At 44.4% G+C, this 12,908-nt stretch overlaps 1 protein-coding gene across 4 annotated transcripts; it reads left to right on the top strand.

Moving 5' to 3' along the window:
• Positions 1-8,277: 8,277 nt before the first annotated feature.
• Positions 8,278-10,618, top strand: ARL4A (ARF like GTPase 4A). 4 transcript variants are annotated; one of them, XM_079785494.1, is made up of 2 exons: positions 8,278-8,456; positions 9,618-10,618. In XM_079785494.1, the coding sequence occupies exon 2, from the start codon at positions 9,704-9,706 to the stop codon at positions 10,304-10,306; it is 603 nt and encodes a 200-aa protein (XP_079641620.1). In that variant the 5' UTR covers positions 8,278-8,456; positions 9,618-9,703; the 3' UTR covers positions 10,307-10,618. The 4 variants fall into 4 exon arrangements, with proteins under 4 accessions (XP_079641620.1, XP_079641618.1, XP_079641619.1 ...); XM_079785492.1 differs by having other exon boundaries at positions 9,615-10,618; XM_079785493.1 differs by lacking the exon at positions 8,278-8,456 and adding an exon at positions 8,562-9,144.
• Positions 10,619-12,908: the final 2,290 nt, after the last annotated feature.

The raw sequence follows: 12,908 nt of genomic DNA, 5'->3' as shown, positions 1-12,908 counted from the left end.
TCTGTTATAGTGGAAACTTTATGAAAGAACCTCTTTCCTCCTCCACACCACACATCCCAGAGTGAGTCAGCATGCGGCCACAGGCGGAGCTCTGACTTGGAGTCAGCCAAGTTATAGCTCCAAAACACTTGCCTGGTGACCCTCAGCAAACAAGTCATTTAACCTCATGTAGCCTCGGTTTCTCCATTTATAAAATCAGACTAAATCACACAGATCTTGCTTTCCTTATAAGGCCGTTGGAAGATAATTGATAAATAAGGAAAGCTCCTTTTTAAGTAACTTTATAAAATGTAAGTGCTCTTTATTCATTTGTTTAGCAAATACTTACATTTATAAAAATGCAAATGAATTATCAAATGTCAACTTTCTCATTAAATTAGTTGAACGTAGACAGCAATTTTATTCTTTTCTTCAATGGAAGGTCAGAAATGATGAAGTCTCTTTGCTCAATTTACCTGGTTCACACCCAAAGTATTCAGTACCTTAAGATAATTTTAAATCCTCATTTCTTATGACTAAAATGCTGTTGATTTAATAAATTCCGTAACCTTTAGGAAGCTAAAAAATAAAAATAATATGTCGTTACTGTGTTGTGTTATCTAACAAATACTGAAGTTGTGCATAAAGTAACTTTACTCAATGCCCCCCCCCCCCCAAGAAAACCCAAGGAGGAAATGATGCACAAAGATTCTAAGCACACTTAATTTATTTATTCTACAGCTATGTTCTAACTTCCTGTCAGTTGCCAGGTGCTGGGTTAGTAGAAGCAAACAGGAGAATTGAGGTTCTGTTTGAGTCTTCCTTTGACACTGTACCGCCTACAGAGGGCGCCCTTCCCACTCCTGTCTCTGATGGGCCTTGACAGCTTGCTCTGCTTTCACTGCACACCCTTCTGGTGAAAGAAGACCGTGTATCAGCCACCCAGCAATGCTGATTCCATTCAGCTGACCAGCAGCAATTCCTTCCTCAGCCTCTGCCCAGCCCTCTTTGAGTTCTGAACACGGAGATCACGATATTGATACACACTGAGCTGCATTGTATACGAAATGGAGAAGCCGTCTCCCCTGCCAGAGCAAATACACCTCTTCTGACCCCCTCCTGGCAGTTGGGCAATTGTATGAAGTACTATAATTTTTAAATTGCTATGTATGCGAAAATACAGGCTTTCCTCCAACTTTCTGTCCTCCCCTCTTCTCTAGTAATCACACCAACCCTGTGTCTATGCCAGAAACCCTGGTAATTTATCCTGCACCTACTTTTATCCTCAGCTTCAATCAAGGATTTCCAGCTACTTCTCATTCCAGAAAGTTCTAAAGACCTCATCCCTAGGTAGCCTGCTTCAGTAAATCTGGATCTGAAAACTCTAAAATCATTTGAGCATACATAGAGTTATATTCCTAAAAGACCATACTGGTACATTATCACCAAATATGCTATTATCAATGACAAATGAAAGAGAGTTAGAAACTAAAAAATTTTAGTCACATAGAGAAATAATTTTTTCCTGTACCATTTAAAAGTGATAATAACAGTATGGCTATAAAATAGCCCTAGCCAGTTTGGCTCAGTGAATAGCGCATCGGCCTGGTGACTGAAGGGTTCTGGTTCGATTCTGGTCAAGGGCACCTGCCCGGATTGCTGGCTTGATCCCCCAGTAGGGGACATGCAGGAGGCAGCTGATCAATGATGCTCTCTCATTATTGATGTTTCTGTCCCTCTCCCCTCTCCCTTCCTCTCTGAAATCAATAAAAATATATAATATAAAATAAAATAAAATAGATACAAATTCATAGATGATTTCATATAAGTTTGCCTACGATTGATCTCTCCCCACCAGAGCTCTTATTAGCACTAGGATTCTTATATACAACTTACCACTTTTATTTTTCATTTTATTTTTTTATTGATTTCAGAGAGGAAGGGAGAGGGAGACAGAGATAGAAACATCAATGATGAGAGAGCATCACTGATCGGCTGCCTCCTGCACATCCCACAGTGGGGATCAAGCCGGCAACCCTGGCATGTGCCCCGACAGGGAGTCGAACCACGACCTCCTGGTTCATAAGTTGATACTCAACCACTGAGCCACACCAGCCGGGCCTGCAACTTAGACTACTTTTGAAAACTGTTGACATAGGAGGCACAAAGCCACATAAAGCAGCTGTTACCCATGAAAACAGCGTTTACTTTAATGCCTGCTGCTGGATTTCCAATCATTATTTCCCTGCTACTTTCTGCTCATGACAGCATTATAATCAGTGGCAGTTTGTAGCAGTGTGAGCACATCAAAATGTGCTCCCTGCTTAATAATCAGTCACGATATATCAGCCTAGAATCTAAAATCCAAGTCTAACAGACATCTCTGCATTAAACCAACAGACCTTAGTGGTGATTCTAATCGCAGGTTTGAAAACCACTGCGCTAGACTGTTCTCTGTGTGTACCCTAAATCACCACCGCTTCAGACCTACACGCTTCTCTCAGACTTGCTATCTTGTCTCCCACATTGATTTCAAGTCAACATTGTTGGTTAATAATCCCACTGTTTTTCTAGTTACTCTGACTAAATACATAAGAGCCAGATGACATCCTCCTTGCTAGGAAGTGCTAGGAAGAAGATGTAAGGAAGGGTGAGGGATGGAGAGGGATGGCAGGGGAGGGAGGGCAGGATAGATACTGTAGATAAGATGTTCAGAGAAGGCCTCCCTCAGGAAAGAGCCCCCAGAAGCAGAGACTGCATGAGAGGACCAGGGACACAATGGACATGAACTGGAATGACAGCTGTGGGTGGTGAGAAGTGGTCAGGGTTGGATGTGTGTTCACGGGACTTGCTGATGGTTAGTGTGATGTATGAGGACAATTCCCAGGTTTTGCTCCGAGTATGTGGTAAACCGGGTTGCCAATGCATAGGATGAGAAATGCTGAGTCTGAGGGGTCAGGTTAGAGATTCTTATATTCAGTTGTGGAGTTCAGGGAAGAGGTCCAGGTTTAGAGACAAATTTGGGAGAGTAAAGGATTTTTCAAACCTTGGTACTGGAGGCAATTACGTAGGGACAAAATAAAGACCTAAATGCTGAGTCTTGGAGAACTCCAACCACAGGACATGACACCCTTGTCAGAGGTGATTAAAATGTTCACGATGGAAGACAGGAATGCAAAAAGGATCGGACAGAAATGGGTTGTGAAATAAAATATAACACAGAATGCCAGTTAAACTGAGAAGAATCAGGACTCAACTGTTCTGATGTAATAGCCTTACCGGGGCCCTGTAGGACTGGACCTTCTCACTGTCAATCATTCCCGAAGAGGCAGGTCCCAGACAGGAACGGGGACATAGGAAGTAGGCCTTGAATGGAGGGGGGTGTCACCCCTCTCTACCACTGGGCCTGTTGGCAGTGGTGCCCAGATGCCCGTGAAGGCCCCCTGCCTCCCAGAGGAAGGGACAAACTGCCTGTGACTTGAACCTGAGTGCCTCTCCCGGGGAGGGTTTTGGACACGTGTTTCCAGTGGACTCTTGCCTAGGAGTCATTCCAAATGAAGTTTAGATTGCACTTCCCTTCTGACATCCCCTTTTCACAGGCTTGTCAAAAACTGTGCCCTGGCTTTGTGCTGCAGTGAGTCAAAGCGAATTAACCCTGAATGTGGACTCCCAAGAGCGTAATGACTAAGAGAACAGACTCTGGTGCCAGACACACGGGACAAATCCAAGCGCCACTGCCTATGAAGTAAGAAATCTGTCAGGAGGTGAATTAACTAGTTTAGAGGAGACATCATGAGAGCCAGATGTAAGAGGTGGAAATGGAATGTGAAGGAAGAAATGGATTAAAGAGATGGGGTGAGGGAGGCCATCGTAAGTGGGGCATAGGATGATTTTTTAAATGACTCCGAGGTTTCTACTTGAGGCTATTAAATGAATTACCATCCACCAAAGCAGGGACTAAAGAGGAGGCCATGCGTTAGCAGGAGGGAAAATGAAGTGCTAATTAAGTTTTGAACATGCTGGGTATTTGGCAGATGAGTTCAAGAGGCAATCAGAAATGGAGTCCAGCCCAAAAACACTTTCTGATTATAAGGTAACGAAGCATGAATAAATTACCATGCGTATTTTGGTGAACGGTATTGATACACTTCGGAAACATAAACTGCATCCATTTTTCTCCTATCATTCTATCAAAAGGTTCAGGAAAATGTCTTGTTCTAGCACATTTTCCCCCAGCTTTACTGACATATACTTGACATACAACATTGTGTAAGTTTAAAGTATACAACATGATGATTTGATAGACATGTATATTGTGAAGTGACTACCACAATAAGGTTAGTTCAAATATCCATTATCTCAAATAGTTTCCATTTGTGTGTGTGTGTGTGTATGTGTGTGGTGATAACATTTAATATCTACTCTCTTTGCTTCTTTCAAATAACAATGCAGTATGGTTACACTATAGTCACCATGCTGTACATTAGATCTTCATATCTTACCTTATAATAGACAAATATGCAAATTGACCGCACCTTCGCTACGCCCAAGCCACGCCCACCAACCAAGCCACGCCCACCAGGAAACCGTTGCAGGGACATTGGGGTGTGGCCGAGCCCAAGGCCAGGAAAGCCTGGGGCGGAGGCTTTCCTGGCCTTGGGCACCAGTGGGGAGCCTGCATGGATCGCAGGAAACCACTGGGGGTCGGCTCCTGCGTTCCGTAGCAGGGACGCTGGGTGCGGCCGAGCCCAAGGCCACCGCCCGGGGCCAAGCCCCGACCCTGAAAGAAGGCAGAAGGCGGTGGCCACAGCCAAGGCCTGGGTCCCCGGTGCCGGCAGAAAACTGGTGCAGGCAGCCAGGTGAATGAAGGTCTATTGCACGAATCTTCGTGCAAACGGGCTACTAGTTTACCTTATAACTGGAAGTTTATACCCATATATGACTTGACCAATATCTCCCTATTCCCCCTTCCCCGCAATCTTTGACAACCGCCATTCTACTCTCCAATTCTATGAGTTCAACTTTTTTAGATTCAAATATAGGTGATCTATGGTATTTGGCATTTGTCTTTATCTGACTTACTTAGCATAATGACCTCCAGGTTTATCCATGTTTTTTGGAAATAGCAGAGTTTTCTTCTTGTTTAAGGCTAAAAATTACATATATCACAACTTTTTTTATCCAAACATCCATTGACACTGAGGTTGTTTCCATGTCTTACATGTTGTGAATAATGCTGCAGTAAACATGGTGGTGCATATATCCCTTAAGATAGTGATTTCCTTAAAAGATATACTACCCAGAAGTGGGATTGCTGGTCATATAGTGTATCTATTCTAATTTTTTTGAAGACCCTCCATACTGTATTCCATAGTGGAAAACCAACAGTACATAAGGGTTCCCCTTTTCCATGCATCCTTGACAACATATTATCTCTTGTCTTTTTTATAACAAGCATTTTAACACGTGAGAGGTGATATCTCATTGTGGTTTTGATTTGCATTTCCCTGATGATTAGTGATGTTGAGCACCTTTCATGTAACTGTTGGCTATTTTTACGTCTTCCTTGGAATAATATCTGTTCAGGCCCTTTGCCCATTTTTAAGTTGGATTATGTTTTTCTGAAGGGAGAAAACTTACCCATTTCCTCAGAATGTTGCATCATTAATTACCTGGGATATTTGTTGAAAATACAGATCACTAGTACCTCCCCTGATTATTCTGATTTGGCATAATCTATAATTTTACAGACACTACCAGGTGATTCTCATTAGTAGCCAATTTTGGAAAATCAGAAGTAAAGACAGAGTTTCACAGCGTCCCTAGCATCTCAGTAATTTTTTCATGGTGGCTCAGGCCAAAAGAAATAATCCAAGCTTCCATTTATATAGACAGATCTAGACGCCTTAATAGTTGTAGTTTTTAAAATGTCCAACAGCCCTAGCTGGTTTGGCTCAGTGGATAGAGCGTTGGACAGCGGACTGGAAGGTCCTGGAATTCAATTCTGGTCAAGGGCACATGGCTCCATCCCCAGTAGGGGGCGTGCAGGAGGCAGCCAATCAATGATACTCTCTCATCACTGGTGTTTCTCCCTCTCCCTTCCTCTCTGAAATCAATATTATATATATAATTTTTTAAAATGTCCAACAGATGGCACTGTGTTTCCCTCAAAAAGTTAAATATCCTATAGAATCCCCATGAGTTCCCTGAGCTCCTTAGCACAGTTGAAATATAGCCTAAAGGGAGCATTTTCCTGGCATAGCATCTAAATATAATATCTGAATGGGCCTTCTACAGGAACATTGTGCTACAATGTGGACAGTGTATTTCATAAATTTCATCACTTTTTATATCATTTGTTGCAGTTTTATATGATTGTTATTGTTCAGAAAGCAGGAGTATCACTTCCCTATGCAGAGCCAGAGAGCAAATATTTTTAGGTTTTGTGGGCCACAGATGGTCTCTAATGCACATTCTTATCTTTTCTGCTGCAGCCCTTTCAACATATAAAAACCATTCTTATCTCTTGAATTTGGCCCGCAGGCTGTAATTTGCCACCCCCTGTTCTAGTTATAAGCTTGCTTCTAACGTTAACGTGCAGTTCAGTGAAGGTGATTCTGCAAGGCTGGAAGCTCTCAGTATTCTCCTATCTCATCCTCCGGGGCGTCTCTGCAGAAACGCACCCCTGCAACTACTATGGGAAAGACCTACTTGATTTCAAAGCTTTTGTAACAGAAAGCTGACCTTGCATCATGCTCTTAAGTCTTGATTTAATGAGAATTTGCAAATTTTTCCAGTTTAATAATGAATCCTATTAAATTTCCAAGAAAAAGACTAGTCATTGAATTAAGCCCTTTATCACTTGCTTACTGGTTATTGTATATGGCTAATGGGAGTCCACAATTATAACTAATAAAGCAAGTCTTACCTTATACTGGATTCAGTAAATAACTTGGTAAAATATGCAATTTGAGGCTTTTAGCTTTATTTTCAAAATTAGTGTGACTGTCTTGGAAATAGCATTGTGCTTAGTTCTCAGGCTTTATGTCAGTTATTATTTAAAATCAAGTAGGACAAGTACTGTTCCTATGCTAGTCATAAAGGAGATAAATATCACTAGCAGTAATGGTCTTGAGAAAAATCAGGACCTTTGAGGACATTCCAATCCATATTTAAAAAGTGCAAACTTTTAAAATAAACTGCACCATGTAGATTCTTCCAAGTTCCAAACTTGCAACCTCACCAAAAGATGTTTGTTCATGAATGCCTTCCCAGAACTTTAAGGACCAGTCCTCCTCTATTGTCACAAAGACCCTGACATTATCAACGATCACATTTTGTTAAATTTATTCATATGGAAATCTGGTCACTTTCTTTTTCTCCCACAAGACTTCAGTATTCCACGAGGGCAGAGACAATGTCCGCACTTGCTCACCATTCTATACCCAAGCACATAGAATGGTTCCCACTGCCCATTAGGTGTTCAAAACATATTTGCAAATTTATGGGTCAAATACATAATTGCATTTAGTCAGAGTTATCCAATAGAAGGCATTATGCAATTAATGACTAGCAGACTTTATTTTAAAAAAAATATTTATTGTTGAGAGTATTGTCCCCGGAGATTTACCCCCTTCCCCCTCCCCCTTGTCCCAGGCCTTCACCACCCTATTGTCTGTGTCCGTGGGCTATGCATATATGCATACAAGTTCTTTGGCTGATCACCTTCCATCCACCCACCCTCCCCTGCCTTCTTAGTAAACTTTAAAGTCAAGTTCCAGGACCACCACTAGTTTTCCTTGGGTCGTTAGAAGCAGCCATTTAATTTCTCCGTGTATGTCCTCATCTATAAAATCGGGCTATTGCTATCCGTCGCCCCCTCACAGAGGTGCTGCTAGGATCCAGTGGAAGAGGGAGTATTTTATTTGCTTTGCAAAAGGAAGGTGCGTTTCAGACACCAGTCCGGTGCAGGCCTCTCAGGGCAACTACTGAGAGGCACGTCCAAGTCACCCTTATATAAGGTCCCGCCCGCCGGGTGTCCCCTGGAACCCCTGGCCTGCGTCACGGACAGACGGCGCGGCTGGGACAAGGGTGGGTGTGGGTGTGGGGTGGGGTGGGGCCGTCGGCTGCAGAAAGCAGCGGCTCGCGGGGCTGAATCCTGAAGCCCCGCCCGAGCTGGTGCGCCCGCCACCCGCCGGCTCCGGGAGGGTCCGAACGTGACCTTGTTTTGCGGTTGCTAGGCGACCAGGCGCCCGCCCGCCCCCTACTGGCCCGCGGCGGCGAAGGGGCGGGGCCGCGGCGGCTCGGGAGCGGTCGGCGGAGCTCCGTTAGGGCAGCCTGGCCCCGGCGCCCGCCCGGCCCCTCTCGCAGCGGCGTCTGGGCCCCTGCCACCGCCCGGGCCTCGCCGGTGCCCTCCGGCCGGTCCCCGCGCGCTCCCGAGCGGCTGCGAGCGATGTGGGACGCGGACGGTTCATCAGGTGAGCGCGGCGGGGCGGGCGGCTGCGGTGGCCACGCCCGGTCGAGGCGGACTCGCTGGCGGGGCGCCGGGGGGGGGGGGGGGGAGCCGAGGTGAAGGCTTCTCGCCGAGGGAACGGTGGGTGTCGCGGGCCGGGTCCTCTCGCCGGAGAGCCGGCGCGGCCGCTGGGCGTTCCCTCCCGCCAGCCAAGGGTTAAGGCGCCGGCGGCGACGCGGGCCCCGGATGTGCGAGCCGTGGAGTGGCGTCCGTGGGCCGCGCGCTGCAGGTGCGCCCGGGCTGGCGGGGAGCGGCGGGCTGGCGACCCGACGGAGCAGCCGGGCCGCCGCTGCCCTGCAGGGGCCGCTCGGCTCCCTCGGCGAGCGCCTTGTTTTCTAACTTGAGGGCAACAGGTGGTGCCCGCGGACCTCCGGGGAGCCCGGCCCCGCCGCGCTGGGAGCGGCAGTGACTGCCCCGCGGAGGGCGCGGGGGCGGGCCCAGCACGGACGAGCGGACGCGGCGGCCAATGGGATTGGGGCTCCTGGGTGGGCCGCGAGGGGTGGGCGTGGCCGGAGCCTGAACCCACGGTTTCAGTGCAGCCGGCGCCAGAGCTGCGTGGACAGCCGGGCTGAGCGGCCGGCCGTGCGGGGCTTCTCCCCACCGCGCAGAAACGCCCACCAATGCTTTCTCATTTGGAGATTCCAGTTCGGGAGGTGAGCCTGGTGGGGGTTTTTTTTGGGGGGGGGGCGTGAGGTGGGAGGGTACCAGTGACCTTGGGCATGCTTTTAAATACATGGAATTAGCTCCTCAAGATAGGATGTGTGTTTTCAGCCAAAAAAAAAAACAACAAAAAAAAACCACCCTGCACTTGTATGGTTGCTGCAACCTGGACGGGTGGTGGCTAGGTTGTCTCCGGGATGAAGTCTTGGAGGTTTGGGGACTCCAGAGGGTAGAGGAAAAAGTACGCATTACTGCAACTTCACTGAATGTTAAAGAATTTCAATCAGTGATTGTTCTCTCTCATTTGCCTCGGGTTGCGTACGTTTCATATCTCATTGGGTTCGTTGCTGAAGCATGTTTTATTTATCAAGTACCTCCTGTTGCTTATTTTAGCACAAAAGAGAAATAAAACGTACATTCCCCCCCACACACAAGAATAACTTATTCATTTACCCCCCCTCAGCAGTCTTGTAGCTGGATCCCCTGGGAAGAAAAGTTGTAAAGCATCGAGAAGAAAGCCTTTCAACTGGGAACACTGATTTGCAACTGGAAATGGGGAATGGACTGTCAGACCAAACTTCCATCCTGTCCAGCCTGCCTTCGTTCCAGTCCTATCACATCGTTATCCTGGGTTTGGACTGTGCCGGGAAAACAACGGTGTTATACAGGCTGCAGTTCAACGAATTCGTCAATACTGTGCCCACCAAAGGATTCAACACCGAGAAAATTAAGGTAACCTTGGGAAATTCTAAGACAGTCACGTTTCACTTCTGGGATGTAGGTGGCCAGGAGAAATTGAGACCACTGTGGAAGTCGTACACCAGATGCACAGATGGCATTGTGTTTGTCGTGGACTCTGTTGACGTTGAAAGGATGGAAGAGGCGAAAACCGAACTTCATAAAATCACTAGGATATCAGAAAATCAAGGCGTCCCCGTACTCATAGTTGCTAACAAACAAGACCTGAGGAACTCGTTGTCTCTCTCAGAAATTGAGAAATTGTTAGCCATGGGGGAACTGAGCTCGGCGACGCCCTGGCATTTGCAGCCCACCTGTGCAATCATAGGAGACGGACTGAAGGAAGGACTGGAGAAACTCCACGAGATGATCATTAAGAGAAGAAAGATGTTGCGGCAACAGAAAAAGAAAAGATGAGGGGTGATACCTTTCCTGTCCGTGTGGAGTAGATTTCCTCTGGTCTGATTTTGACAAATGGAAGCCTGGTTTGCCTGCCTGCCCTTCTGGATGCTGTTAAAGCTTTGTTTTGTTGAACAGTCCGATGCCCAACTCGGTTGCCTTGTGGAAGATGAGCAAATGCCGTGCTTCTTAAAATGGTCTCTTCTCCCTCCCCCACAAATCTTTTGGTACTGCCATTTGGGAAGCCAAGCAAGGATAGTAGATTGACCAGAAAACAGTTGTGGAAATTTGACCTGAAGTTAGAGAAATAAAACTTTGAAGAATGTCTGCCCGGTGTTTTGTGCTTATGTTTTCTTGGGGGGATGCCTTTGCAAGGAAATTGCTTACAAGGCTTTTTATGTGAAGATAAAATGCTAATGGATGGAAATGTTAAGGTAGATTAATATATATACCGTAATATTGATTACATTGGTCTACCTAGTAAGGGACAAGAGGAAGTGTTTGTTTTTTTAAGTTTGGGCCAAATGAATTTTGATATTTCCTGCAGTCAAATAACGTAATGCTGTATCTTATTTCTAGACAATGTTTAAGTTGGTCTAACTTAAATTAATAAAGATGAGATATTTGAGGCATATTCAAATCAAGTGCATGGATTAGTTTTCCCAACACAGCATGTTTTGGTGTGCAGTCTTCTACTTTTTAGAAATAGCTATACATCTTTCTACACAGTCAGGTTTAAAACACCTTTTGGTGGGGGTGGGGGGGGGTTAGAAATAGTTTGTTATCAGAAGCACTTTCACTTGGAAAACCTAATTTACTTAACTCTTTCATATACTAAGTTGGGGCATGTAGACTTGTTATAAATGCATATGTTTGGATGTATGTCTGGATTTATGAAAAAAGCAATTATGAATTCAGACAAGAGGATGTAATTGCAATACATGGTTTCTAAAGTATTCCCGTTGTAAAATGCTTTATTAATATTTGCTGGCTAAACACAGATGTGATTTTTCATATATTTTTGTAATGTTTTGAAAGGAGCAATAGCTTTAAAAACAGCACCTGATGCACTGTGGAGTGAAAATGTAAGAGAGAATCTTATATTATACTCTGAGCTTTAATTTTTTGTTTACAAAAATTACTGAACAGTGTTACACAGGCAGTCCAGTCCTGATTATAAGGTAGGAAGAAATGATACAGTACTGCAGAAAAGAATTACGATTATAGAAAATGAAGGGGAAAGTAGCAAAGCTATGTTTTGTGAAATTCACTGGTGCTGTTTACATTGGAATGCACAAACCCTATAAATTAAAAGGAGGAAAAACCTTTATCTAATTCTTATCTACAGGCAAAGAATTAACTTCCAGTGATCATATATGAACAAATCAACATCATTTCTACATGTAAAGCCAACACTTATTTGTAATGAAGATAACCAAAAATAATTCACTTTGTTAGCAAGGTTTTCTTTGTTTTTTTTTGTGGCACAGTTGAGTTTTGGAGCCTTGATTCTTGTTACACACAAAATGAAGTAGCTTCCAGTGGAGCTACTTTCATGTTAAATATACCTGCACTAGTGACAGTCACTTAGAATGTTTATATTTATAGAAATGTGGATAATGGCTACCAATAAACTACTTGAGGCACTAGGGGAACAGTGTTTGAGTTTTAATATATTTCCACTTTCGCTGCAGCCTTTAATAGGCATGAGAAGTCTTTGACCAGCTGGGATGCCTAGTCCTATAGTAGTTTGCTTCTGCTCAAGTGTGAGAGAGGCACTGAAAGTATTTTCAGGGAGGACCTTTATTTTCCCTTCACTGGTATGGAATCATGGTATCCCACTGCAAACATCATTAGGTCCATGGTGGATGAACAAAGCTTGCTGAGAAGAAAAGTGAAAGGTGTCCAGCCTTCCTGTACTTTTTATATACTTGCTGTATAAAATAGTACTGTTTGAACTGTCTCTTAAAAGTTTACTCTGTGTTGTTGTTTTTTTTGCATTAGCATTTATTTTGTAGCCTAAGAATTTGATAAACAGTTCATTATCTAAGTTTTTTAAATTTAGTGAATAATGAAAAAAAAAGTAATGTGAACACCATACCAGCTTTTATTTATAAAGTACATTTTCAATTACAAAACTCATTGTAAGATCTTCCCAGGTTTCTAAATTCAACTTCCTCAACACCTATTTGTTAACACCATAGCTGTTAATACTATTAGGATAGTAGGATAATGAGTCAAACCCTGAAGAATTTAGACAAAGTTTTTATATCTAGGTTTTTGTGGGGTTTTTTTGCGTTTTTTTTTTTTTTTTTAAATATATTTTATTGATTTTTCACAGAGAGGAAGAGAGAGGGATAGAGAGCCAGAAACATCGATGAGAGAGAAACATCGACCAGCTGCCTCCTGCACACCCCCCACTGGGGATGTGCCCGCAACCAAGGCACATGCCCTTGACTGGAATCGAACCTGGGACCCTTGAGTCCGCAGGCCGACGCTCTATCCACTGAGCCAAACCGGTTTCGGCAAGGTTTTTGTTTTGTTTTGTTTTGTTTTTAATTAAGGTATACCTTTTCTAAAGTGTATTTCTAAAATATTTTCTTATAGGCCTTGGCGGGGT

This window comes from Cnephaeus nilssonii, assembly GCF_951640355.1.
Source record: "Cnephaeus nilssonii genome assembly, chromosome: 12".
Classification (NCBI taxonomy): domain Eukaryota; kingdom Metazoa; phylum Chordata; class Mammalia; order Chiroptera; family Vespertilionidae; genus Cnephaeus; species Cnephaeus nilssonii.
This window is presented reverse-complemented; position numbering and strand designations above follow the sequence as displayed.